This window comes from Lasioglossum baleicum, chromosome 12 (genome assembly GCF_051020765.1).
Source record: "Lasioglossum baleicum chromosome 12, iyLasBale1, whole genome shotgun sequence".
Classification (NCBI taxonomy): Eukaryota; Metazoa; Arthropoda; class Insecta; order Hymenoptera; family Halictidae; genus Lasioglossum; species Lasioglossum baleicum.
Window position 1 is genome coordinate 15316634 of NC_134940.1, and position 25250 is coordinate 15341883.

Sequence of the window (25250 nt, forward strand, 5' to 3'; positions counted from 1 at the left end):
TTAAATACGCACCGTGAATATTACAGTTTGAAAGTTGAAACAAAGATGACCATTCACGGGGTGCATGCATTTCTCGAACAATGGCGCACAAAAGAACATATAATACATATAATATATAAACTTCAAACTCTTCCGGCACTTTCCTACCAGTAATAATTCCCCATTGCATTCCCCACAAACTTAGGACGTAATCGTAGCACTACGAGTGTTGAACATTATTTCGACAAATCACTCGAATAACAGTATAGAAATGGTATTATAAATTTCAATCGAACTCCCACACATTTCTATCTTTTTTTCTATAATTATATGCAGTTACATATAAATTTGATGGCCATATAATACGACTCATTTGTATACTTGAAGAAACGTCGAGGAGAACGACCAACAATTTGCGCGCTGGAGGTTTGTGGGATACAACCATAATTCACGACATTTTTCTGATCGTAGTGGACATGATCGAGCGTCCTTCACAGCGAACATTGAAACTCCGAACCGGCTGTGGTATAATGAAGGTCACGGATGATACGTGAACGCAGCAGCCAGCGTGGCTGTTTTGTATTGTCCTGCGAGTATTTCGATCTCAGATCACGGCGAGCCTCTGAAAGGCAGCACTACCGTTTCAGAATCGTTCAGTGTCGCGAGCAGAAAACTATCGTTTTCGCACTATCGTTCCCCGAGTAGTTCACCACGCGCCGGTCGTCACGTGTATGCGATGAGAGGCCTCCGGTTCCTGCTCATTTTACACCTCTGCACCCTGCTGGGGGCTCAACGAACGGATTTGGACAACCCATTCTTGTTGCAGCTCTATGGTCGAGTTCGCAGCTTCTTGTTCCGTACTTTCGGTATGTGGACGGACGAATTTTTACAGTTTTTTACTACGTATTTCAAATTTACATAAGCGTAATAATAAGTACAGTTAAGAGCAAAACTGATCACACACACACACACTTTAAATCAGTATAACTTTTTTATGAATGGACCAAACGAATTCAATTTCTCTGTAAGGTTAGGAGAATTAGTTTAGTAAATGATATCTAAAAAATATGTTGAAAAAATTATCTATGCATAAAGATCCGCAGTCTAATTATAACATGAAATAATTGTTTTCGTAATTAGAATTACCGTGCTAGTACTATGTATCTTGCAATATCATGAATAAAATATTTTCTAAATATTAAGGATTTCACAACAAAAATAGCTCGATAATATTTGGAAGGAATTGAGTTGCACTGATTAAGGGATTGCAAATTATTTAAATTTAATTTCAAAAAACGTATGTGGTCTACGACCTGTATGCATCATCCGTTTAGAAAAATACTAATCTAAATCAAAATAATCAAAAATAATCAAAAATAAGTGTAATTTAAAACAGTAAAGAAATTACAAGAATTTAAATATAATGTTATATTATTCTTAACCGATTAAACACATTAAGAGAAAAACAAATTTCTATTTCACTGCAGGTTATTGCAATTTGGGTAGAAAATTTTTATTTTGCACAAAGATCCGCTATATACTAATCACACTAAATTAAGTGCTCCTTGAAACTAGCTATCTGCACCATGCTTTATGAAACATTAGTGTACCTGTTTATTAAAATTAGGGACCCTGTGTACTGAATGTCCAGTAATTCGATAACCAAGGGAGTGAGCTATATAAATTATTCAACATGAAGAAGTCAGTCAAAGAATAACATTAAATAAATAAATTAAATAAATGGGACTTCAGGAAAACTGATTTAAAAAAAATTCACCAGTTTTGTGTACAACAGTACTTACAAAAAGTAGATCGAGAAGACTATAAACAATTGAGTCAGCTGATTTCTATGCAATAGCATGCTTGGCGAATAAAAAAGGTTTGATTTCATTGTAAACAAAGCGCTGGAAAAAAAATTGGGTTTGAAAGTTTCTACATCTTCCGATGAAAGTATCGTGCGATTCCGTTCAACTCATCCTGTACATTTTGGTAACTTAGAGTAGTTTCGTTCGTTTTTGTATCTGAGAATAGTGAATCAATGAAATTCTGTAATATTGAGACTGTTATTGACCCTGAAGAACCGGTTGGCCCGAGGTTTAATGAGCGCTAACTCACAAATAAGCAGTAAGGCCCAGCAATATAATTGGTCTGGGGGAAGTATAGCTATATAGTCCCTCAAGCTAATAAATATTCATTCTTGTGTACATAGTCTGCGCGCTATGAACTTGAATGTTTTTGGGTAAACACCTATTAATATCGATTTCAATACGCGATACAGTTTTTGTTGTATTAATTAATTAACGTATGGAGGAGAGGATAATATACCAATGTGCGTTCTACACATATTCAAAGAAGAAAATAGTCTTCTCTGTGCAATACTTTTTTCTGAAATAATTAATGATTATTGTTATCATTTTCATATCATTTATTCATATGTTAAGTAAACGCTAGTATGCAATAGTGTTGCCTTTTCATTTATTTTATGGAAACTTATTTAATAAACCATATAAAAAATAAAACCAACCAACGTGAACAACATGAATATTTATATTTGATATTATCTAAAATTCTCTTAATTGTATGTAACGATGTATATGTATAATAATGTCTTACCTCTACTGTGTGTTTAAACAACGGTCTAATTTATAATTAATAGTTATTGATTACATGACAGTTAACAGAGCTGAGACCAGAAGAAATGATGATGGATCTTCCGCGACTAGCTTCCAAGACGAAGTTCCTCCGGATGTTCCTTTCCCGTGTAACGTAACAGGTAATTAATTACTTCATCAATATTACATATACATGTAATTTATATAAGTCTTCTTGCAAGAACAAATTTGCTATATAATAAATATTTAAATGAATATACACGAGCGCACATAATTGAAGGAGGTTTCCACAAAAGAGAATTTCGTGAAAAAATTGTTTAAAGATCTCTATATTGTTATAACTAGACCGTGTATTTTTATCCAAAATAAAAAGTAACTGAGGCTATTGCTCAATAAAAATGTATTCTTTCTACTAATAATTTTAATAAGTCGAGTGGAGTAAATATAACATTTTTTTCATATATAGAGATACTGTAAAAAAAATATTCTTTTTTGGAAACATTAAGCCTACATTTTAGTTTTATTTATATATTCTTCTCATCGCATAAAATTACAAAATGATGGAGTCGTATAACATTACTTTGCACTCAGCGGTAAAAGTGACTAGACTTCTTGATATCTTAGTTTTCTGAATGTTTATACAGTAGCGGACAAAAGTTTAAGACCGCTCTAAAGAAGACGATAACTTTTTAAATATTTTACTATACGATTTGAACTTTTTTGGGAAGCTAGAGCAATTAGTTTACTAAAGGATGTGAAAAGAAATTTTTTCAAAAATTGCAATTGATCGGGATTGTTGAAAAAATACTAAAAATGATTTTTTAACTTTTTTTGTGGGCCTATATTGAAAATTTGAAAAATACGTTTTGTAAATCGGTTGACGACGTTGCAATGAGCTACAAACGTTTAAAGATGGTAAAAATTGCAGATTTTCACGATTTTCGGCAATAAATCTTGGAAATCTATCTTTTAGTATTTTTTCAACAATTCCGATCAATTGCAATTTTTGAAAAAATTTCTTTTCACGTCCTGTAGTAAATTAATTGCTCTGACTTCCCCAAAAAGTTCAGATCGTATAGTAAAATATTAAAAAAGTTATCGTCTGCTTTAGAGCGGTGTTAAACTTTTGTCCGCTACTGTAAACGTTTGACAACAGTCGCCGCTTTTTTCATTTTTCAAGATTATTAAAAAATCGTGCGCTACATTGTAGATATTCTACTTTTGTTAATATTAAAATCATACATCATATACTGTGTCGCGGTAAAGTGTTCTCGAGATCTCTTTAAAAGGAGAGTAGGCTATTATTACCAGCAGTTAGATTACAAGTTGACTGAACGTCCCTGCTGAATGAATGTACATGCATGTGTAGCAATTGTGTTTTTATGTTTATAAATATGCATGTTTTCCGCGAAAATATTAAAGTTCGTTTCACTTACGTACCGCATAGTTGAAAACTAGACGACAAATGTGATATACGCCAGTAGCAGCAACATATACATCATTTTTTTTTTCATCTGAAATGCCAAATATGTTAATTACTATGTTGAACGCGCGGCAACCAAAGGTAGCAATTATTGCAATGTTGGCATCGATTAACATAAATGTCTTCCAACAATTCAGTAAATTCTAGCATCAGCTAAACTAGTGAATGCTTACGGACATAAGGAATTTACTCCCATTAGTGCTCACATGTACCATAAAAAAATAATGATAGTCTGATTCATAGTAACGATATTTTTACCTAGATTTGAAGTTCGAAAACTGGGTCAACGGAAGTTCTTAATCAGTTAAATCTGCTCGAGAGAATTATGATCAAAAGTTTGCAATATTGCTTTGCGAGCAAAGGACGGTAATCTTGGTGCTAAACCACGCTTGGAGCAGGATTTGGTCCTTATTTGCTCTGAATCTGCCGACCGAAAGCTGTCGGCAGATACCGAGCCTAATGCGGAAACAGATGGGTCGGTATTTGCTTGTAAAGTTTGGTGCCAAATTCGTACCAAATCAAGAGCAGATTGCTTACTGAGTTAAGCCACTTGTTTACAAGTCATTCAATTTCGTCTCAACGGTTAAATATTATACGGATAATAAATAGATAAGGATACGCGGTGCTATTTGAAACAAAATCATCATACAGTAAGCCTTACTAAGCCGGACCGAGCTGTACGATGTTTGGCCAACCTGCTTCAGTTTGGGACGTGTGAACCACTGCTAATCCAATTAGAAGATCTCCTTATTTTTCGTTATTTTTTTATTGGACTTTCAACTTGTTTGTAACATTTTATGCATCCATGGAAAAAATGGACTAATGGAATATAATACAGAAAACACTTCAGAGCAATTAATCAATACTGTTCTGTAGTTCTCGAATCATTAAAATTGTCATCAGAGGAAATACATTTTTATTGGAATTCTGGTTCTCAGAATTGATGCAGACCATTTTGGTTTTGCATGGAGACCAGTTTACTAACTTTTCTATAAAAATTGATGCAGACAATTTTGGTTTTGCATGGAGACCAGTTTACTAACTTTTCTATAAAAATTGATGACGATAAATCTGTGGCTTTTTATGTTCATATACATTCTTGTTACTGCATATGTTTTACATATTTTACACGAAGGACACTACATTTTGCATATTCCACTTCATCGAGTTCTTGTTGCAACAATGAGTGAATCAACAGTCACGATTCATAAATCACACAATTTTATTGTAGATCGTGTCACCAAGTCTATTTGATGCCATTTGAAGTACAACGTTATAGTATCGAGATGTCAGTTTAGTTCTATCGCGTTTTGAGATTGTTGATTGTAGAAGTTCTTAATAATTTTCATAGAATGTCTAAAGCAGAGGTACTAAAGCGGGGTACTTCCGTACTGGTGCGGCGGCCTATGGGCCGCATACTATTTCTTTCAGCTGTTCTCAGTGCCTACCAGCGTCTCCCACCTCCCACCATTCGACTCGTATCCTATGAAAGAAACAGCGTGCGGCCTATTATTTAACAATGTAGCACTTGCCGTGCAGTGTCGCCAGATCGAGGAAATCGAGGGGAATACAGTTTACTCCCTCTCACTCTCTGATAACCAGACCAGTCTACGGCACGGGCACCGTGGTCTACGATCTAAAGGTAGGCGCACACTAGACCGCACAGCGACTGCACGCCGCACAGTGGGACCTTTCGTCCAAATCCGAGACAAAATCAAAGAACTTTCGATAGAAATGAGGTAGAGCGATGAAATTTTTTTTAAATTAAAGCTGAAACTTTGCAGAATATGGGAAAACAGGGAGATTATGGTAAGAACGTTTTTTAACGTTGAGAAAATTCGTTAAACTTGCACAATTTCAAGAAAATTATGGTTTTTCCAATACCACGCGCGGAAAAATTTTTTTGAACATGCTGTACTTCATTTCCCGTAGATTACGACCTCGGGATATTGCAAAATCGATTTCTTGAAATTCTACATGTTTAACGAATTTTCTCAAGATTAAAAACCGTTCGTACAGTAACCTCCCTATTTTTTTCCATATTCCGCAAAGTTTCAGCTTTAATTTTAAAAAAATTTCATCGCTCTACCTCATTTCGATGGAAAGTTCTTTGATTTTGAATCGAGTCTGGTCCAAATTTTCCACTGTGCGCCGATGCGGCGAACAGTGGGCCAAACCGACGAAATCTGTGTCAAAATCAAAGAACTTTCGGTTAGTACAATAATTCGGTATTTAGTACACTACATATATCACTGTGTGACTGAGTATTGTGCGGAGCACGAGAGAAAACTAGCGGGCAGGGAACGGGGAAAGAAGATTGCCCTTGCGTTCCTCTTGCCCCGTGCCCCTCCCGCTAGTTTTCTCTCGTGCTTTGAACAGTACATATATTATTATATTGGTGTACTTTTTACACCAGCGCGGGTAGTTAAAGGTTAAGACCGTAGAATATATTCCCACCAAAAAGAAGGAGGCACTAGAAATACTTTAGTATAGAACAAAGCAAATGGCCTGAATGAAAAATCGAGGAAAAACGACTCTGCACGGAACGTATTAAACAATTTGTTCTGAATTTGCCGCCAAAGCTTGCCTACAAATTCCGACCTATCTCTTTCCGCATTAGGCTCGGTATTTGCTTGCAAAGTTTAGGGGCAAAATTCCATGCCAAATCGAGGGCAAAAGATATTAGTAATAAACAGACTGCGGATTTGATGCATTTATGACAAAAATGGATACGCACAGTTTGAAACAGTGGGGGTATTAAAAAGATTTAAGGCCACCAGTGTATTAGTTTCACCTTAACAAGATAATCAAAAGAGAAACGAAATTTGTATTTGCCTCCTGTGTCTTGCAATCAATGCAAACAACTTTTATTTCGCATCGAGATCCGCAGTCTACTAATAAATCGTTTGCTACTTCTACTTCCTTGCGTTCTACTTACCCATTTGTCTGATGAATGTATAAGGACAGAACGACTTGCAACGCTGTTGCGAAGAGTAAGGACACCATGCTATCAAGGTGGTTCGGTCGCCTGTGTTTACCACTCGATTAGTTCCAAGGGTATCCCCCAGTGGTGGGAATCAGATTTGTACAGTCACGGCGGAGATCTCGGCGACAGTTACGGAGATGATACTTTAGTGCAACACTTACGCTACCACATAGAATAAAATGTGTGATTCATAATATGGCATGTTTAATCTTTAATATCGTTATGTTATGAATAGGCGGTAGATCTTCCCAAGTACCGACTTCTGTTAATTCTCTAAGACCAGGAGACATAGACGTAATCGGAGGGATAGGCGATTCTTTGACAGCGGGCAATGCAATCTCTGCGAAGAACTTCTTCGAACTTGGGATTGAAAGCAGGGGTCTTTCAGGAAGTTCCGGTGGCCAGGGAACTTGGCGAACTTATACGACGCTTCCGAATATTCTCAAAGTATGACCTTTATTCAGAGCATTAACGCGACTACAGTCTCACTCATGTTTGGATGACGAAATTATTTGCCCAGACTTGGAAATTAATTTTCTTTTTCAATGTAACCTTCACTCTGAGTACATATCCACATTAATTTTCTGAACGAGTATATTTCAGCATGCCAAAATTGAAGAAGGTGTACATCTATCTCTTGTTTCAAGATGATATAGGTTTTCATCATTGGATTATGTATAAGGTATGCTCACATCCAATGCGTTTTTGTTTGTGTAGGAGTACAATCCGAACTTGATAGGGTACGCACTCGGGGACTCATATGTTAATCATCGAGCTTCGCAATTTGACGTCGCTGAAGCTGGTGGCATGTCTCGCGACATGCCCTTTATGGCTGAATATCTAATCAACAGATTGAGAAAGGATCCGAGGGTCGATATAAAGAAAAATTGGAAGGTTGTATGCCAAATTCAAATTTTCAACACAATAACAGCCAACGGAATATTTCTAAAATTGGTATAGATCAGGACTGGCCAACTTGTAGCTCGCGAGTCGCAGACGACTCCTCTCCCTACTCCTGGGTCCTCCCCACCAAACTCCTGTAGAGTGTGGTAGGAGGTGGGGAGACTAGGAAGCCGTATCCTCGCAGTCACGCGAGGCAAAGCATATTAGGGGCAATACAAACAGTTGATAGTGGTGGTACCGGTACACTGGCAGTGGGAGTCGTGAAGCGACGGCGGGGAAGAAGTTTCCCGGGCCTGATTTAAATATTTTTTAGATCTAGTGTATACTAGAGCTGTTACTTTCCTTCGATGGTCGAAATTTTTGAAGTCTCGTAGCTTCGATTCTTCGAAACTTCGTACACTTCGAAGTTCCCTTCAATTCCTTAAATAATGCTAAGTGAAAAATAGTTTAAACTGTCATACTTCACTTCAAAATATCTGTTAAGAAATAAATGTCCCTCCAAAACTTTTATTAACCAAATATAAAATAACTGTTAAAATTGAACTTTTATAACAGAATTAAAGTGTTAATGTACAAAGTTAATTTAAAACAGAAAAGAAATAATTAAATAGTTTAAAGTTTATAAAATAGCTGTCATTTATAAAAGTTTACAGTTTCATTCAAGCCCTGCTACTAACACAGATCTATGTTTACGTCAACTTGGACCAATATATTCTAAATCACACGTTTTTACAGATGATTACAATAATGATTGGAAGCAACGATTTTTGCGTCAACATATGTGATGTGCCTTCACCGTGGTCTATCTTGGACGATCATAAAAAAGATTTGGTCAAAACTCTTCGAATATTGAGGGACAACTTACCACGGACAATCGTTGCTCTGATTCTACCTCCTCGCTTGCAGACGCTCGTCGAAGCTCATGATAACACCAGTATACTGAAATGTTACTTGTTAACGAGGTTCGAATGTCCCTGCTTGTTCACTTTGCAATTTCGACATATGAGAGACGAATACTACGAAATAATGGAGAGGTTTGTTCAATATATCAAATAGAATTGTACTGGCGATTACGAAAGTGGTCTAATAAGTTATAGACTCTTTGTTGCAAGATAAGGTTCGACTTTTGTGTTTGGATTGATTGAAAATATTTTAAATTTTTTAAATTTTCGTTAAAATACAACTTCGAGATATTTGCCTTCAGCATTTGAAATGGGACACCGTGTATATTAATGAATACTGGAATAATAGATAACGAAATAAAAAGTAACAAATATCTTGAAGATAGACAATGTTCATACATTAGACCTTACTGATTATAACGTATGACTAATATATTTTGTAGTTTCTAATTGATTAATGTCTATAGGTGGGTGCATTTGGAAGAAACAATTGCAGATAATCCAGAGTTTCACACAGACGATTTTACGGTAGTACCATTACCTTCTCTTCAAGGTACAACGTTTCCAAAGTGCAAAGACGGAAATGCTGATCCGTCCTTCTTCGCTTTTGATTGTTTCCATGTAACTCAAAAGTCAAACGCGTTATGTAAGTTGAAGTAATTAACTGAATTTAAACTTTATTTATACATACATGTGAAGTAGTTCTATATTAACCCTTTGCAGCCGGAGCTATTTTAACTTAAAAATAAAACATTTCTTCCGTCCTAGAATTCTATACGATTTTTTAAATTTTATGGATATGAAAATGATGTAATATCTCATACAATACTTAAATCTTTAGTAATTGGTTAGATACCAAATTATTTAATAATGTAAACAATATTTTGGATAATAGTACAGTACTTTTTAGTGGTGCCTCTCTCTCTCTCAGAGTCACCACTCGGGTGCTACGGGTCAAGGTACATAAAATTTCCGTGTGATTGAACAGTACTTAACTGTCAATTAAAACAATGCAGTGCATTCAACCAGTATCGCCAGATCAGGGGAATTAACTCGAATTGAGGGAATACAGTTACCTCCTCTCTTCCATTACTGGGTTAGTGACGACCAGTGTCGCCAGATCGAGGAAATCAAGGGGAACACAGTTTACCCCCTCTCTGATAACCAGATTAATACGTGACCAATCTGCGGTCTTAGTGGGGGATGTTGAAAGGCGGAGTGGGAAAATCGATCAGGTTTGGTAGATTCTGGCGACACTGGTGACGACGCAGACACAACGCGTCTGGCATGGGGATGCTCGCTACGGAAAAATGGGGGAGTAAACTCGTAGAAGGGGAAGGTTAGAGTGGAGACAAGTCTTAATCTGGCGACACTGCACTGAACACGTAATTTAGTTTGTAATATATTAATTAATCTCAATTTGTTTGTTACAAGATGCGAATGCCTTGTGGAACAATTTGCTAGAACCATACGATAATAAGACTCATGGATGGAAGCCGTTGTTTAAAAAGTTCTTGTGCCCTACACCAGACAGACCATTCCTAATGACACGAGGGAATTCAAGGAGAAGTAACGACCTCTAAGACGGTGCCTCTTTTAGACATAGAAATTAAAAGTTCAATGTGCTGCGATTAGTAATTAGATACATAATTAAATTTGACCACAAGAAACGGGTTTTCAGCTCATTAAGCAACCCAAGGCTTGGATACTCTCACATTACTAGAATAAGAACGTTTAGGTTTAGACTTTAGACCATAGCGCCTTACGAGAAAGTCAGTAGTTGGATCCACCTGTAGTCATGAAGAGATTTTGCGGAGTGTTAATATCTCAATTTTTGTTCTCTGTTTTATAAAAATTTTAACAACTGCGTGGTTTGCCCGAGTGGGGTGTTGAACAAAAAGTCTTTAAAAAGAGGGCTGTGAGTCAGAAAAGAGAAAAGGAATGTATATGGTTTCGGCGAAAATAATGTCGAAACGGAAAATATTAATTTACACTCGACAAAATAGTCTCTAGTAAGTGCCTATAAGTATGTTGTTGCCATAATTATTGTAATAATTGCAACATTATATAGAATTTAAAGAAATCGAACAATTTGCAATTGTAAAATAATATTCAAAATTAAACCTTTGCCTGGCTATTGAAACTAGATGCGTAAATAGCTTGTACATAATTAAAATAATTATTTAGGTAATGTAGAATTTCATTCAAACTAGTTCAATAATTTATTAACACAATAAATTAATTAGGTTTTCGAAAATCCTCTTACTGGTCATGCATCTAATACTACCTTAACCCTTATGTAGCCAACCACAAACTGTATAGATTATTTAAAACCTTTTGTGTTTAACATATTTGCAACAAATTCTCATTTTAATACAATACAATAATACATGAATATATTAGCGAGCAAAGAATGGACAATCAGAGAAATTTTGTAATATTTTTAGAGGAACATTAACAAATTGTTGAAAGAAATGTAGTACATGGGTACCCGGTTGGCTACACAAGGGTTAATGTACGTCATAATCTACCATATAAGGTTATTATGTAAATGAACATTATGACACAAATATTATTAATAAAACGAATCTTTTGCACTGTAATTCCTTTTACATCCTTGAATATCGGTTATCTTTCCTTAAACAGTTTAAATAAAAAATTGTTCACCTCTGTTATTTTATATCATGCGACACGAAACAGCAGTCTGTGATATCAGTTCCACAATGTTAGTTCCGACCGATAAGGTAGGATGTGACAGAAATTTCAAGAGGGCTCTAGGACTCTAGAAGATCTAGAGTCTACATCTAGAGCCCCGCGGACATGGGACAAAAAAGATACATTAGGTCAGAGGTAATTGATCTATTCCTATACCTCGTCTGTGATGCAATGTCTGTAATGTTCATACATAAACAATATAAACAATGTAATCTAGTAGAATTTGACAATTGTTATTTGAACTTCTCCAGCTGTTGTATTTCCGTTTGATCTCAAAAATATAAAGATTAATTTTTATATCAGTGTTCCACATGTAAGCAAAACGAACATCAACCGAGGTTTCAAATGCTATAAAAAAAAGTCCATGTGAATAAAATTTTTGTGAAAGTAATTCATACAGATGTCCCGTCTCTGTCCTCGTTCTACCCCTGAAAGCGTGTATCGTTTAAGACCAGGCGACATAGATATTGTAGGTGGTTTAGGCTGCTCATTAGTTGCAGCAGTGGTGCTTTAGAAGAGTTCGCAATTGATACATTTATGTAGAAGCCCGCGGAGTTAGCTGGTGTGTAGTTGGGCAAGGTGATTGGAGGCGATTCTGAACCGTTCCTAATTTATTAAAGGTATTACGTATATGTATTAGACCTGTAATCTGCATGAAATTTCCTTATGCGGAATAATAATGTAACTTAATGTTTGTAATTTCTACACTTCACATCTAGACGTCTCTTCTTTGCTAGCTGTATCTATAGACCGATCTTTACATCACACATAATTTCTTATTGTGGAGAACGGGGCGAGCCTGTGAATTCGACAGTTTCTTAAAATAAAGATGTAACTATTGCCATTCAGATATTCACGACATTAAAGAGTGTTTAGGGCAATGCTAATACTGCAGAACACGATAAACATAACTGGACTTCAAAGAAAGCAATAATAATCGAAAGAGAACTTTCCTTCATCGAAAAGGGAAAAAGATTTTTGCAAGGGTACCAATAACAAACCTCGAATGTATTTTCTCTGTCTACTTGTTTCCTGTATTGACAGAAGGATGGATCTTATTGTTAGTCGTTTAGAATATCAAGATTAGGTTCGAAATAATTTATGAAATGAAAACTTCTTTGGGCGCACCGCTTACCCAATTGCTGGTCAGTGAATGAGTCTGATCCGTCACGCTCCGAGGTGAAACGCAATTCGAGTAAACTCGGGGGAGCCAAGTTTAGTCGAGCAAACGAGAAACAGACATAATGTACAATCACTATAGAAGTTTTCACTTCGGTCGTACGGTCTTATGCGCACAGTATTGGTCTGTTTTTCTTCCCTTTTCTCCATTACCACTCTTAGTCTTGTTTTACAAGAACTGATCCACTTTTAAAACAAAACTTGCTTGGATATTCATTTCTTGATTTGTTGAAATTATTATTATCAATTGTCATGATAGATGTTCAATCCCAACTTGTCTGGGTACTCGACGGGTACAGGTGAATTTATTTCGGCGAAGGCCAAATTGAATGTTGCTTTTCCTGTCGCGGCTACGGAAGACGCATTGCAGCAAGCTCGCATCCTTGTTCAAAGGATCAAAAACGACCCGAAAGTTGATTTTAAACGACACTGGAAGGTACTGTAAATTAAAAGTTCATTTAATTATCTCCTACGATTAAAATTGATTAAAAAAGTGTTAGTTACTTCAATAGATAGAAGTTGTAATAGATCGCAATCAATTAATAAGATTTCTTGGAGGAAAGCATTTCAAATTTCGCCTAAAATAATAAAAATCGATCATTTATGTTCGCGAAAAAATGATCACAGCCGAATAAAATATTTTTCTATTTTACAGCTTGTCACTATCGTTTTCGGTGCAAATGACATATGTTCTGCGCAATGCTATAGTCCTATGCAGTTTTCACCTGTCCTTTACGCTCTGCATTTACGAAGGGCATTGGATTTTTTGAAAATTGCTTTGCCTCGTACTCTAGTCAACCTTGTGCCAGTTATAGGTAATTAATTATAACGCACGGGGACACTTTTACGAACTAAATGTCAATATTTTGTTTAGTTACTACAGTAAAGTCTTGATCTAAGCCGGACGTAGCTGTACGATCTTAGTAAGTGCGCAGACCCACAGATCAGGCTTAGATCAAGACTTAACCACATAGCATATATCTGTTTATAAAAAGTTATTGATCAGGTAATAGATAAAATCTGTTTGACAGAGGTGTCAAGGGAAAAAGTTAATTTTCTGTACAATATTATGGAACCGTCCGAATTATTTAAAAAAAGTCTATCAGCATTACGTGCAAGATTCCTAAAAAAACGTATAAAACTGTTCCGCTGTAATGCAACAAGTTGAACAGAAACTTCTTCAGCTTTTTCTTATTAGATACGATAGACTGGTTTAGTATTACACGGGCGAGACAGGTTAAACTTCATTGTGGATTCTCTGGAAGTGATGCGATGGCAATTATAGAAATTGTCGGCTGTAAATCATGTCCGACTCTTGCAGTGCCGTAACGAGGGCGTGGCGAAAGAGGCGCCCGCCACGGGCGCGACTGGGTTTGGGGCGCAAAATAAAGAATACCGACCCGGTTTAGGGTCGTTTGGACGTTTTTCAAATCTTGCAAATAAATTACTAACTCTCATTACAAAACACGTATCCAAATCTAGACATAGAATTAAGGATTTTCATAATAATACTTGTAACAACGTAACAACTGCTTCGTGCAAACGTTCGTTTAGCAAATTAATAATTGTGAAATCATACCTTCGTTCTTCTATTGGAGAAGAGCGATTAACAAACATGTCTATAGTATCAATTGAAAAAGATGTTGCCAAAACATTAAATTATGACGATATAATAGATGTGTTTGCAAATGAAAAAAACGGGAAAAATTACTTTATAAAATATGCTGAACTGTTTTATGTTTTAATTATATTATTTTAACATATACCTATGTTTTGTATTTCTTTTATTTTGTCGTCATTGAACATGAATAAATATTTGTTCTTATTTAGGTTATAGATTATTCATTCATACGCAAATACCTTGACGAATACATTATTGTACAGCTAACTGAGGCAACTCATTTTGATTAGGTTAATAGTAATTAATATATTGTATTTAGTAAAATTTAACTTTTTACATTAAAATTTTTTATTTTTTTGTCATTATTGGGTTACGGGGGGCGCAAGTTAGACACTTGCCACTGTTGCCACAGGCGCTTCATACCCTCGTTACTGAACTCGGCACTGAACTCTTGTATTAGCCCTGTCAGAATGTAACGCGTGACTTTACACCAAAATTTTATGAATGGATCAAAGGACTTCAATTTGTCTGTAAGGCTAGAGGAATTAGTTTAGTAAATGACGTCTAAAAAACATGTTGAAAAAATTGCACTCGTAATTGTGAAAAACAATAGTAAAAATTGATTTTTACAACTTTTTTGCTGGGCCAATAACGAAAATTTCAGAGATGTGTGTTGGTCAACTCGTATAAATTATACACGTTCTAAAAATTTCATTGAAATTGGTTAATTGGTTTACGAATTATATACGATCAAAAGTGGTAAAAATTGCACAAATTTTTCAGAATCTTCTGTTCGCACAGGATAAATAGGCTTTCGTTCGCCATTGTTAGAGAAATAATACATGTACCGTGAATGGTCATCTTTGTTTCAACTTTCAAACTGTAATATTCACGGTGCGTATTTAAATATTCAAGTGTATTTGCATTCGTCGTTTCCTATGTAGCATCATTCAGTTCAGGAATTGCGTACAAGTACCGTGAGCGCAATTTTAATCTAAAACACAAAAGACGTATGTATGAAGTCATGATTTTATTACGTTAAGGAGAAGCAGCTATTTGAGAACAACAGAAATACCAACGGAAGGCAAAGTTTTCGCAGTTCAGTCTCTCACGTTCTAAACAAGCTGCTGAATTCTAAGTGGATGCTTGACGTATTCACTTTACACGTGTTATTTTCAACTTTGCTGAGCAATATCAACAACTTTGCTGTGTGGACTTTGTAGTTGAATTGAAATCGTCGTTAATAAGTGCATACACATATTATATGCATATGTACACGCATATTTAACTTCCTGTTTCATTTATCGTATCATATAATCACAATTTATTACAAATATAATTAAAATAATAATAATGAAAGCGAATGGAAACATATAGTGAGAATACTTACACATGTTAAAGTTGCATGTTATTTATTCAACGGTCAACTTGGAATTTTATCTGAATGTAATTGTAGAGTAAGTAGTAAAAACGAAATACTATCCAACAGATTTGTTTGAAAATTTGAGGAGAGTTTACCACAGACATAACGCTTGTCTGGCAATAATTATTTCTTGGAAAAGTTGTCAAACATTAATTAATATGGGCTAATTGGAAGACCGTTCCGTTCATTTTTTATTTATGGAAGCATACAACAATCCCGGTAATGAATTTTGATCTGGCACTGATCGTTTCGCCAAGGTGCGATATTGAGCTAAGTGTGTTTAAACAATCTCAACCACCTTCGGCCACCCTTGGCCGCAATTTAACTTTAAATATTAACTTCGACTTTCGTCATTTCCAAGAATGAATGCATCGAGCGAAGGTTACAGCGAACTTACTTACTAATGTGCGTATTTATTCATCAATCTGTATGTTTCAATAAACATACTTTGTTGTGATTAAATCGTTTTTAAGATAACGACCGAGTTTTAATCTATGATTCCTTCTGCACTTTTATCCTCGTTATCAATAAACTATGATGCAATAATTTAAAAAATTGTTGACCTTTTGACCTTGACATTCAAGAACAAAGTTAATTTTCCACTCATTTCTAATCCATATTATTTCTATACACCCTGTACAATCTCGTTCTGTCTTCCACCTTCGCGTATCATGAATCGCATGTATTTGTTTTTTTTCGTCGACATGCGCTTGCAAATTATGCACGACCACACCTATAAAACCATTAAAATGACAGTCAGGCCACTGACTACGATTAATCGTTCTAACAATGTAATCGTAGTATTTTTTAGAGAGAGTTTGTAGTTTACAGCTGTACGAAGTACAGACATCTTTACTTCAGTACAGATTTTCATCGATTTTTTATGAATTTTTCAATCTGCTACGAAACTGTTCAACGTCTTACTGCTCATTTTTCGCGAGTCATAACGAAAAACTCTGTAGTTTTTATAGCAGCTAAATATTTATAAAAGTACGAGAGAATGTTTATAATATCGATAATGCAAACAGACATATTGATTAAAAGCTACGACGTTCGTTTTTTTGTTGTATTGAAATATGATGCTAAAAGCACTTTTAGTTTCTCCCGAATTTTCCATTTTCCGTGATACTTTTCCAATTTTTCTTATCCTATAACCTAGTTCGGACTAATACGAACAATTTAAAAAAAGAATTAGCCAAATCGGTCCAGCCGTTCTCCCGTGATGTCGTGACCAACGAACAGCATTTGATTTTTATTTTGTATAGAAGATTCTGAATCGAGATCTATTTTAGACTACTTTTTCAAACATTTAGAAGCAACAAGTACAATAATTGGTATTGATGAGATTCAGAGCTAAATGATTTTATCATGGATATGTAAATCGACATGATCGAGCATCTTTCGTACCGATCATTGAAACTCCGAACTGGCTGCACTACCGTTTCAGAATCGTCCAGTGTCGCGAGCAGAAAACTCGCACTATCGTTTCCCGAGTACTACAGTAGTTCACCACACGCCGGTCGCCACACGTGTATGCAATGAGAGGACTTCGGTTTCTGCTCATTTTACACCTCTGCACCCTGCTGGGGGCTCAACGAACGGATTTAGACAACCCATTCTTCTTGCAGCTCTATGGTCGAGTTCGCAGCTTCTTGTTTCGCTCTTACGGTATGTGGACGGACGAATTTTTACAGTTTTTTACTACTTATTACAAATTTACATAAGAGTAATAAGTACAGTTACGGGCAAAACTGATCACACACACTTTAAATGAGTATAACTTTTTTATGAATGAACCGAACGACTTCAATTTCTCTGTAAGGTTTGAAGAATTAGTGGTAAACCATACGTTTAGGGGAGGCAGCTCCGATGACCTTGACCTTGACATATGTTATCGAGGACAAGATTCTGAACAACTTTTGTCATTACAACTACCCGGCGCTCGCTCCTAGTTTTCGAGATATTTGCGAAAAACTATTGTAAATACTGTATTGAATTTTACGTATTCTTGCATGCTCCGCGGCAACGTAAGCCTGTTGCGGGGGACATCTGTTTATTTTCTGTTTATAAACACATTGTGGGGATCAGAACAGAGTGACGCTCTATACATATAGGGTGAGCTTCCAATTTTGAAAGACAACTTCTGGATTTTTGCATGATCTCCGCCCCCCACCACCTAGTAGTAGTAGTAGTAGTAGTAGTCGTGTTAATTCTTCCTTAGGGAGAACTCGCTTCCTTAGGGCACATCGGATTTTTCATCACCAGTACCACAATTGGCGCTGCCGGCACTCGGCCCTTTTGCGGGTTGCAGTTATCCACGTTTTTCAGCCGTCCCCTCCGTTTCATTCGGCCCGGGCCATTTTCAGAGTATGCACTAGTGTTCACTTTTCATTTATTTTATGGAAACTTATTTAATAAACCATATAAAAAATAAAACCAACCAACGTGAACAACATATATATTTATAATTGATATTATTTAAAATTCTTAATCGTATGTAACGATGTATACGTATAATAATGTCTTACCTCTACTGTGTGTTTAAACAACGGTCTAATTTATAATTAGTACAATCATTGATTATATGACAGTTAATAGAGTTGAAACCACAAGAAATTATGATGGATCTTCCGTGATTACCGTCCAAAAAGAAGTTCCCCCGGATGTTCCTTTCCCGTGTAACGTAACAGGTAATTAATTACTTCATCAATATTATATATACATGTAATTTATATAAGTCTTCTTGTGTAAGTCCAAATTTGTTATGTAATAAATATTTAAATGAATATACATGAGGGCACATAATTGAAAGAGGTTTCCACAAAAGAGAATTTCGTGAAGAAATTGTTTAAAGATCTCTATATTGTTATAACTAGACTCTATTTTTATCCAAAATAAAAACCATCTGACATGAGGCAATTGTAAGAGACAAAAGCTCAATAAAAATGTAATCTTTTTACTAATAATTTTATTAAATCGAGTGGAGTAAATCTAACATTTTGTTCGCATGTAGAGATACTGTAAAAAAAATTTTTTTTGGAAACATTAAGCAACATTTTAGCTTTATTTATATACTTTTCTTATTACATAATATTACAAAATGGAGGAGTTATATGTATAACATTAGTTTGCACTCATGTCAGCGGTAAAAGTGACTAGACTTTTTGATATTTTAGTTTGCTGAATGTTTAAAAATGTTTGACAACAGTCGCCGTTTTTTCATTTTTCAAGATTATTAAAATATCGTACGCCACATTGTGGATATTCTATTTTCGTTAATATTAAAATAATATATGATATGAAATATTATATATATTCCATATTTTACGTTAATACAACAACTTGTTATTTTTCATAGTTATACTGTGTCATGGCTATGCAACAAAGTGTTCTTGAAATCTCCTCAACAGGAGAGTAGGCTATTATTAGCTACAGTTAATTCACAAATTGACTGAACGTCCATGCTGAAAGAATCTACATGCACTTGTAGCAATTCTATTTATATGTTTATAAATATGCATGTTTCACTTACGCACCACATAGTTGAAAATTAGATCACAAATATGATATACGCCAGTGGCAGCAGTAAATACATCATTTTTTTCATTCGAAATGCCAAATATGTTAATTACTATGTTGAACGCGCGGCAACCAAAGGTAGCAATTATTGCAATGTTGGTATCGATTAACATAAATGTCTTCCAACAATTCAGTAAGTTCTAGCATCAGCTAAACTAGTCAATGCTTACGGACATAAGGAATTTACTCCCATTAGTGCTCACATGTAACATAAAAATATAATGATAGTCTGATCTATAGTAACGACATTTTTACCTAGATTTGAAGTTCGAAAACTGGGTCAACGGAAGTTCTTAATCAGTAAAATCTGCTCGAGAGCATTATGATCAAAAGTTTGCAATAGTGCTTGGCGAGCAGAAGACCGAAACCTGTCGGCAGATACCGAGCCTAATGTGGAAACAGATGGGTCGGTATTTGCTTGTAAAGTTTGGTGCCAAATTCGTACCAAATCAAGAGCAGATTGCTTACTGAGTTAAGCCACTTGTTTACAAGTCATTAAATTTCGTCTAAACGGTTAGATATTATACGGATAATAAATAGGTACGGATACGCGGTGCTATTTGAAACAAAATCATCATACAGTAAGTCTTACTAAGCCGGACGGAGCTGTACGATCTTTCGCCAACCTCCTCCACTGAGGGAGAGCGGTCGTGAACCAATTACATCCAATTAGAAGACTTCTTATTTCTTATTCATTATTTTTTTCTGGAACTTTCAACTTGTTTGTAACATTATATGCATCCATGAAAAAAATGAACTAATGGAATGTAAAACAGCAAACACTTCACGTCAATAATTAATCAACACTGTTCTGTACTTTTAGAATCATTAAAATTGTTAGCAGAGGAAATACAATTTTCTTGGAACTCTGTTTATCAGTCTAGTAATAAATCTTTTGCTGCTTCTACTTCCTTGTGTTCAACTTACCATCAACTTACCTCCTGCAACGCTGTAGCGAGGAGTAAGAAGTAAGGACACCATGCTATCAAGGTGGTTCGTTCGCCTGTGTTTACCACTCGATTAGTTCCAAGGGTATCCCCCAGTGGTGGGAATCAAATATGAACAGTTACGGTGGAGACATCGGCGACAGTTACGGAGATGATACTTTAGTGCAACACTTACACTACCACCTAGAATAAAATTTGTGATTCATAATATGACATGTTTAATCTTTAATATCGTTATGTTATGAATAGGCGGTAGATCTTCCCAAGTACCGACTTCTGTTAATTCTCTAAGACCAGGAGACATAGACGTAATCGGAGGGATAGGCGATTCTTTGACAGCGGGCAATGCAATCTTTGCGAAGAACCCATTCGAAATTTTGATTGAAAGCAGGGGTGTATCAGGAAGCTCCGGTGGCCAGGGAACTTGGCGAACTTACACAACGCTACCGAATATTCTCAAAGTATGACCTTTATTCAGAGCATTAACGTGACTACAGTCTCACTCATGTTTGGATGATGAAATTATTTGTCCAGACTTGGAAATTAATTTTCTTTTTCAATGTAACCTTCACACTGAGTACATATCCACATTGATTTTCTGAACAAGTATATTTCAGCATGCCCAAATTGAAGAAGGTGTACATCTATCTTTTCTTCAAGATGATATAAGTTTTCATCATTGGATTATGTATAAGGTATGCTTACAGCCAATGCGTTTTTGTTTGTGTAGGAGTACAATCCGAACTTGATAGGGTACGCACTTGGGGACTCATATGTTACTCATAGAGCTTCGCAATTTAACGTCGCTGAAGTTGGTGGCATGTCTCGCGACATGCCCTTTATGGCTGAATATCTAATCAACAGATTGAGAAAGGATCCGAGGGTCGATATAAAGAAAAATTGGAAGGTTGTATGCCAAATTCAAATTTTCAACACAATAACAGCCAACGGAATATTTCTAAAATTGGTATAGATCAGGACTGGTCAACTTGTAGCTCGCGAGTCGCAGACGACTCCTCTCCCTACTCCTGGGTCCTCCCCACCAAACTCCTGTAGAGTGTGGCAGGAGGTGGGGGAGACTAGGAAGCCGTATCCTCGCAGTCACGCGAGGCAAAGCATATTAGGGGCAATACAAACAGTTGATAGTGGTGGTACCGGTACACTGGCAGTGGGAGCCGTGAAGCGACGGCGGGGAAGAAGTTTCCCGGGCCTGATTTAAATATTTTTTAGATCTAGTGTATACTAGAGCTGTTACTTTCCTTCGATGGTCGAAATTTTTGAAGTCTCGTAGCTTCGATTCTTCGAAACTTCGTACACTTCGAAGTTCCCTTCAATTCCTTAAATAATGCTAAGTGAAAAATAGTTTAAACTTTCATACTTTACTTCAAAATATCTGTTAAGAAATAAATGTCCCTTCAAAACTTTTATTAACCAAATATAAAATAACTGTTAAAATTGAACTTTTATAACAGAATTAAAGTGTTAATGTACAAAGTTAACTTAAAACAGAAAAGAAATAATTAAAAAGGTTAAAGTTTATAAAACAGCTGTCATTTATAAAAGTTTACAGTTCCATTCAAGCTCTGCTACTAACACAGATCTATGTTTACGTTATCTTGAACCAATATATTCTGAATCACACGTTTTTACAGATGATTACAATAATGATTGGAAGCAATGATTTTTGCACCAACATATGTGCGTTTCCTTCACCGTGGTCTATCTTGGACGATCATAAAAAAGATTTGGTCAAAACTCTTCGAATATTGAGGGACAATTTACCACGGACAATCGTTGCTCTGATTCACCCTCCTCACATGAAGACGCTCGTCGATGCTCAAGATAACACCAATATACCGAGATGTTACTTGCTAACGAGGTTCGAATGTTCCTGTATGCTCGATTTGCAATTTCGCCATATGAGAGACGAATACTACGAAATAATAGACAGGTTTGTTCAATATATCAAATAGAATTGTACTGGTGATTACGAAAGTGGTCCAATAAGTTATAGACTCTTTATTGCGAGATAAGGTTCGACTTTTATGTTTCGATTGATTAGAAAGTATTTCATACTAAGTATTTTGTATTAAAATGAAAATATCCCCCAAGTTATGCATAGCATTTTTTAATTTGTCGTTGAAAAACAACTTCGAGATATTTGCCTTCAGTATTAAAAATGGGACACACTGTGTATTAATAAATACTGGAATAATGGATAACGAAATAAAAAGTAACAGATATCTTGAAGATAGACAATGTTCATACATTAGATCTTACTGATTATAACGTATGACTAACATATTTTTTTGTAGTTTCTAATTGATTAATGTTTATAGGTGGCTGCATTTGGAAGAAACAATTGCAGATAATCCAGAGTTTCACACAGACGATTTTACGGTAGTACCATTACCTTCTCTTCAAGGTGTAACGTTTCCAAAGTGCAAAGATGGAAATGCTGATCCGTCCTTCTTCGCTGTTGATTGTTTCCATGTAACTCAAAAGTCAAACGCGTTATGTAAGTTGAACTAATTAACTGAATTTAAACTTTATTTATACATACAGGTGAAGTAGTTCTATATTAACCCTTTGCAGCCGGAGCTATTTTAACTCGAAAATAAAACATTTCTTCCGTCCTAGAATTCTATACGATTTTTTAAATTTTATGCATATGAAAATGATGTAATATCTCATACAATACTTAAATCTTTAGTAATTGTTTAGATACCAAATTATTTAATAATGTAAACAATATTTTGAATAATGGTACAGTAATTTTTACTGGTGCTTCTCTCTCAGAGTCACCTCTCGAGTGCTAAGGGTTAAGGTACATAAAATTGCCGTGTGATTGAACAGTATTTAACTGTCAATTAAAACAATTCAGTGCATTCAACCAGTATCGCCAGATCAGGGGAATTAACTCGAATTGAGGGAATACAGTTACCTCCTCTCTTCCAATACTGGGTTAGTGACGACCAGTGTCGCCAGATCGAGGAAATCAAGGGGAACACAGTTTACCCCCTCTCTGATAACCAGATTAATACGTGACCAATCTGCGGTCTTAGTGGGGGATGTTGAAAGGCGGAGTGGGAAAATCGATCAGGTTTGGTAGATTCTGGCGACACTGGTGACGACGCAGACACAACGCGTCTGGCATGGGGATGCTCGCTACGGAAAAATGGGGGAGTAAACTCGTAGAAGGGGAAGGTTAGAGTGGAGACAAGTCTTAATCTGGCGACACTGCACTGAACACGTAATTTAGTTTGTAATATATTAATTAATCTCAATTTGTTTGTTACAAGATGCGAATGCCTTGTGGAACAATTTGCTAGAACCATACGATAATAAGACTCATGGATGGAAGCCGTTGTTTAAAAAGTTCTTGTGCCCTACACCAGACAGACCATTCCTAATGACACGAGGGAATTCAAGGAGAAGTAACGACCCCAAACACGGTGCCTTTTTTGGACATAGAAATTAAAAGTTCACTGTGCTGCGATTAGTAATTAGATACATAATTAAATTTGACCACAAGAAACGGGTTTTCAGCTCATCATTCATCGCACATTCCGTCGTCTCATCGTCAACTAGCATTCTTCGAATAGCTTATGGCCACAGACAAATTCAGATATTTTGTGCAGAGCGAAATATTCGAACAAGGTTTAATTATTATCATCTTCAATGTTTTCGTTGTATCCTCGGACACCTGTTAAATTTTATGTCGAAAAACTCGGTGAGCGTATTTGCTTACCTCGTCTGAGTCTCCTTTATTTTAAAGCAGGACCGGCCAACATCTTTCCCGCTGGCGCTTCATCAATCCCACTACCAGCGTACCGGTTCCCCCACTATTTCATATTGCTCCTGCCGTGCTTTGCTTCGCGTGACTGCAAGGGGATACGGTCTCCTACCTAGTCTCTCCACCTCCTGCTGCACTCTACAAGAGTTTGATGGGGAGGACCCAGTAGTAGGGGGAGTCGTAGTCTGCGGCTCGCAAGCTACGAGTTGCCCAGGCCTGGTGTTCATGCTAATTGCATCAGTTTATCGAACATCTCTGAATATAAAATTGAATATGCATAAAAAGTATTTTGGGTTGGCAAATAAGTTCGTTCGGTTTTTGTGATTTATTCCACTCTAAAAAACCGAACGAACTTATTAGCCAATCCAATACATCCAAACCACTGATGTCTGCTTTAACTGACTGCTTTAAATAACCTTTCAGCGGCGGCGCGGCGCTCGGGCACTATTCTACTTACGCGGTTTTTCGGCTTACGCGAAAAGCGCTGGAATGAATTAACCGCGTAAGAGTCAAGGACTTACTGTACTTGAATAAGAAACAGATGTCTTACCCATTTTGAATATTAAAATTCCTGGCGTTAATGCAACGCACACGCGTGACTATTAGCACCATTAAAAGAACAATACTTTGACTCGGCCACTCTTACTCACGTACAATGTCATTGTTACCATAAGAATACGAAAGAGCGCCGGTATTCCGTTCAGAAAAGAAGAGTAGAGGGGCCATCAGTGGACAAGCGTAAGTCTATCCTCAGCTGTCTCCATTCATGTTCAGTGCCATACGCTGTGTATAGCGGGTGATTATCGATGATAGGCGAACCAAGTGCATTCATGTGATATCTATTAGTTTCCTAGTGTATAATAAGCAAACAAGTGGCAAAAAATGTGTGTTTACCCGTCCAATGACGAAAGTGAATATCAATTGTAATTTGCATGTTTAACATTCTTGCAGTATCAGCTGCGCTAGTTAAACTGCAAAGATAAAATTGAAAAAGTAGAAAATTGTGTTGGGAATGAAAATAATAACAATAGATTATAATGATACAGATAATAATTAACAAATCATAAAACACTCTGAGTCAAGAATGATGTAAAAAATTTAAAATATTTAAAAATTTTAGGTACA

General features: G+C 36.1%; 3 protein-coding genes across 4 annotated transcripts in view; 2 read left to right on the forward strand and 1 right to left on the reverse strand.

Annotated features, from left to right (window-relative positions):
• Nucleotides 1-543: 543 nt before the first annotated feature.
• LOC143213978 (phospholipase B1, membrane-associated-like) lies at nt 544-11942 on the forward strand. Its single transcript, XM_076434409.1, has 7 exons — nt 544-845; nt 2654-2752; nt 7296-7507; nt 7778-7954; nt 8699-8997; nt 9333-9511; nt 10300-11942. Exons 1-7 carry the CDS (start codon nt 716-718, stop codon nt 10446-10448), a joined length of 1245 nt encoding a protein of 414 aa, XP_076290524.1. The 5' UTR covers nt 544-715; the 3' UTR covers nt 10449-11942.
• Nucleotides 2739-25250, reverse strand: part of LOC143213990 (uncharacterized) — a 63285-nt gene continuing 40773 nt past the window's right edge. Inside the window, exons 4-5 of one of the 2 annotated variants that reach the window (XM_076434444.1) lie at nt 4032-4105; nt 2739-2822 (exon numbers count right to left, since the gene is read on the reverse strand). In XM_076434444.1, coding sequence (XP_076290559.1) covers nt 2775-2822; nt 4032-4105 — 122 coding nt within the window. In that variant the 3' untranslated portion in view covers nt 2739-2774. Of the gene's footprint in view, nt 2823-4031; nt 4106-16438; nt 20513-25250 lie in introns of those variants that run through there. The other variant, XM_076434445.1, reaches the window with a different exon arrangement.
• On the forward strand, nt 17263-23812 carry LOC143213976 (phospholipase B1, membrane-associated-like). Its single transcript, XM_076434408.1, has 7 exons — nt 17263-17471; nt 18395-18493; nt 20579-20790; nt 21060-21236; nt 21982-22280; nt 22669-22847; nt 23632-23812. Exons 1-7 carry the CDS (start codon nt 17342-17344, stop codon nt 23808-23810), a joined length of 1275 nt encoding a protein of 424 aa, XP_076290523.1. The 5' UTR covers nt 17263-17341; the 3' UTR covers nt 23811-23812.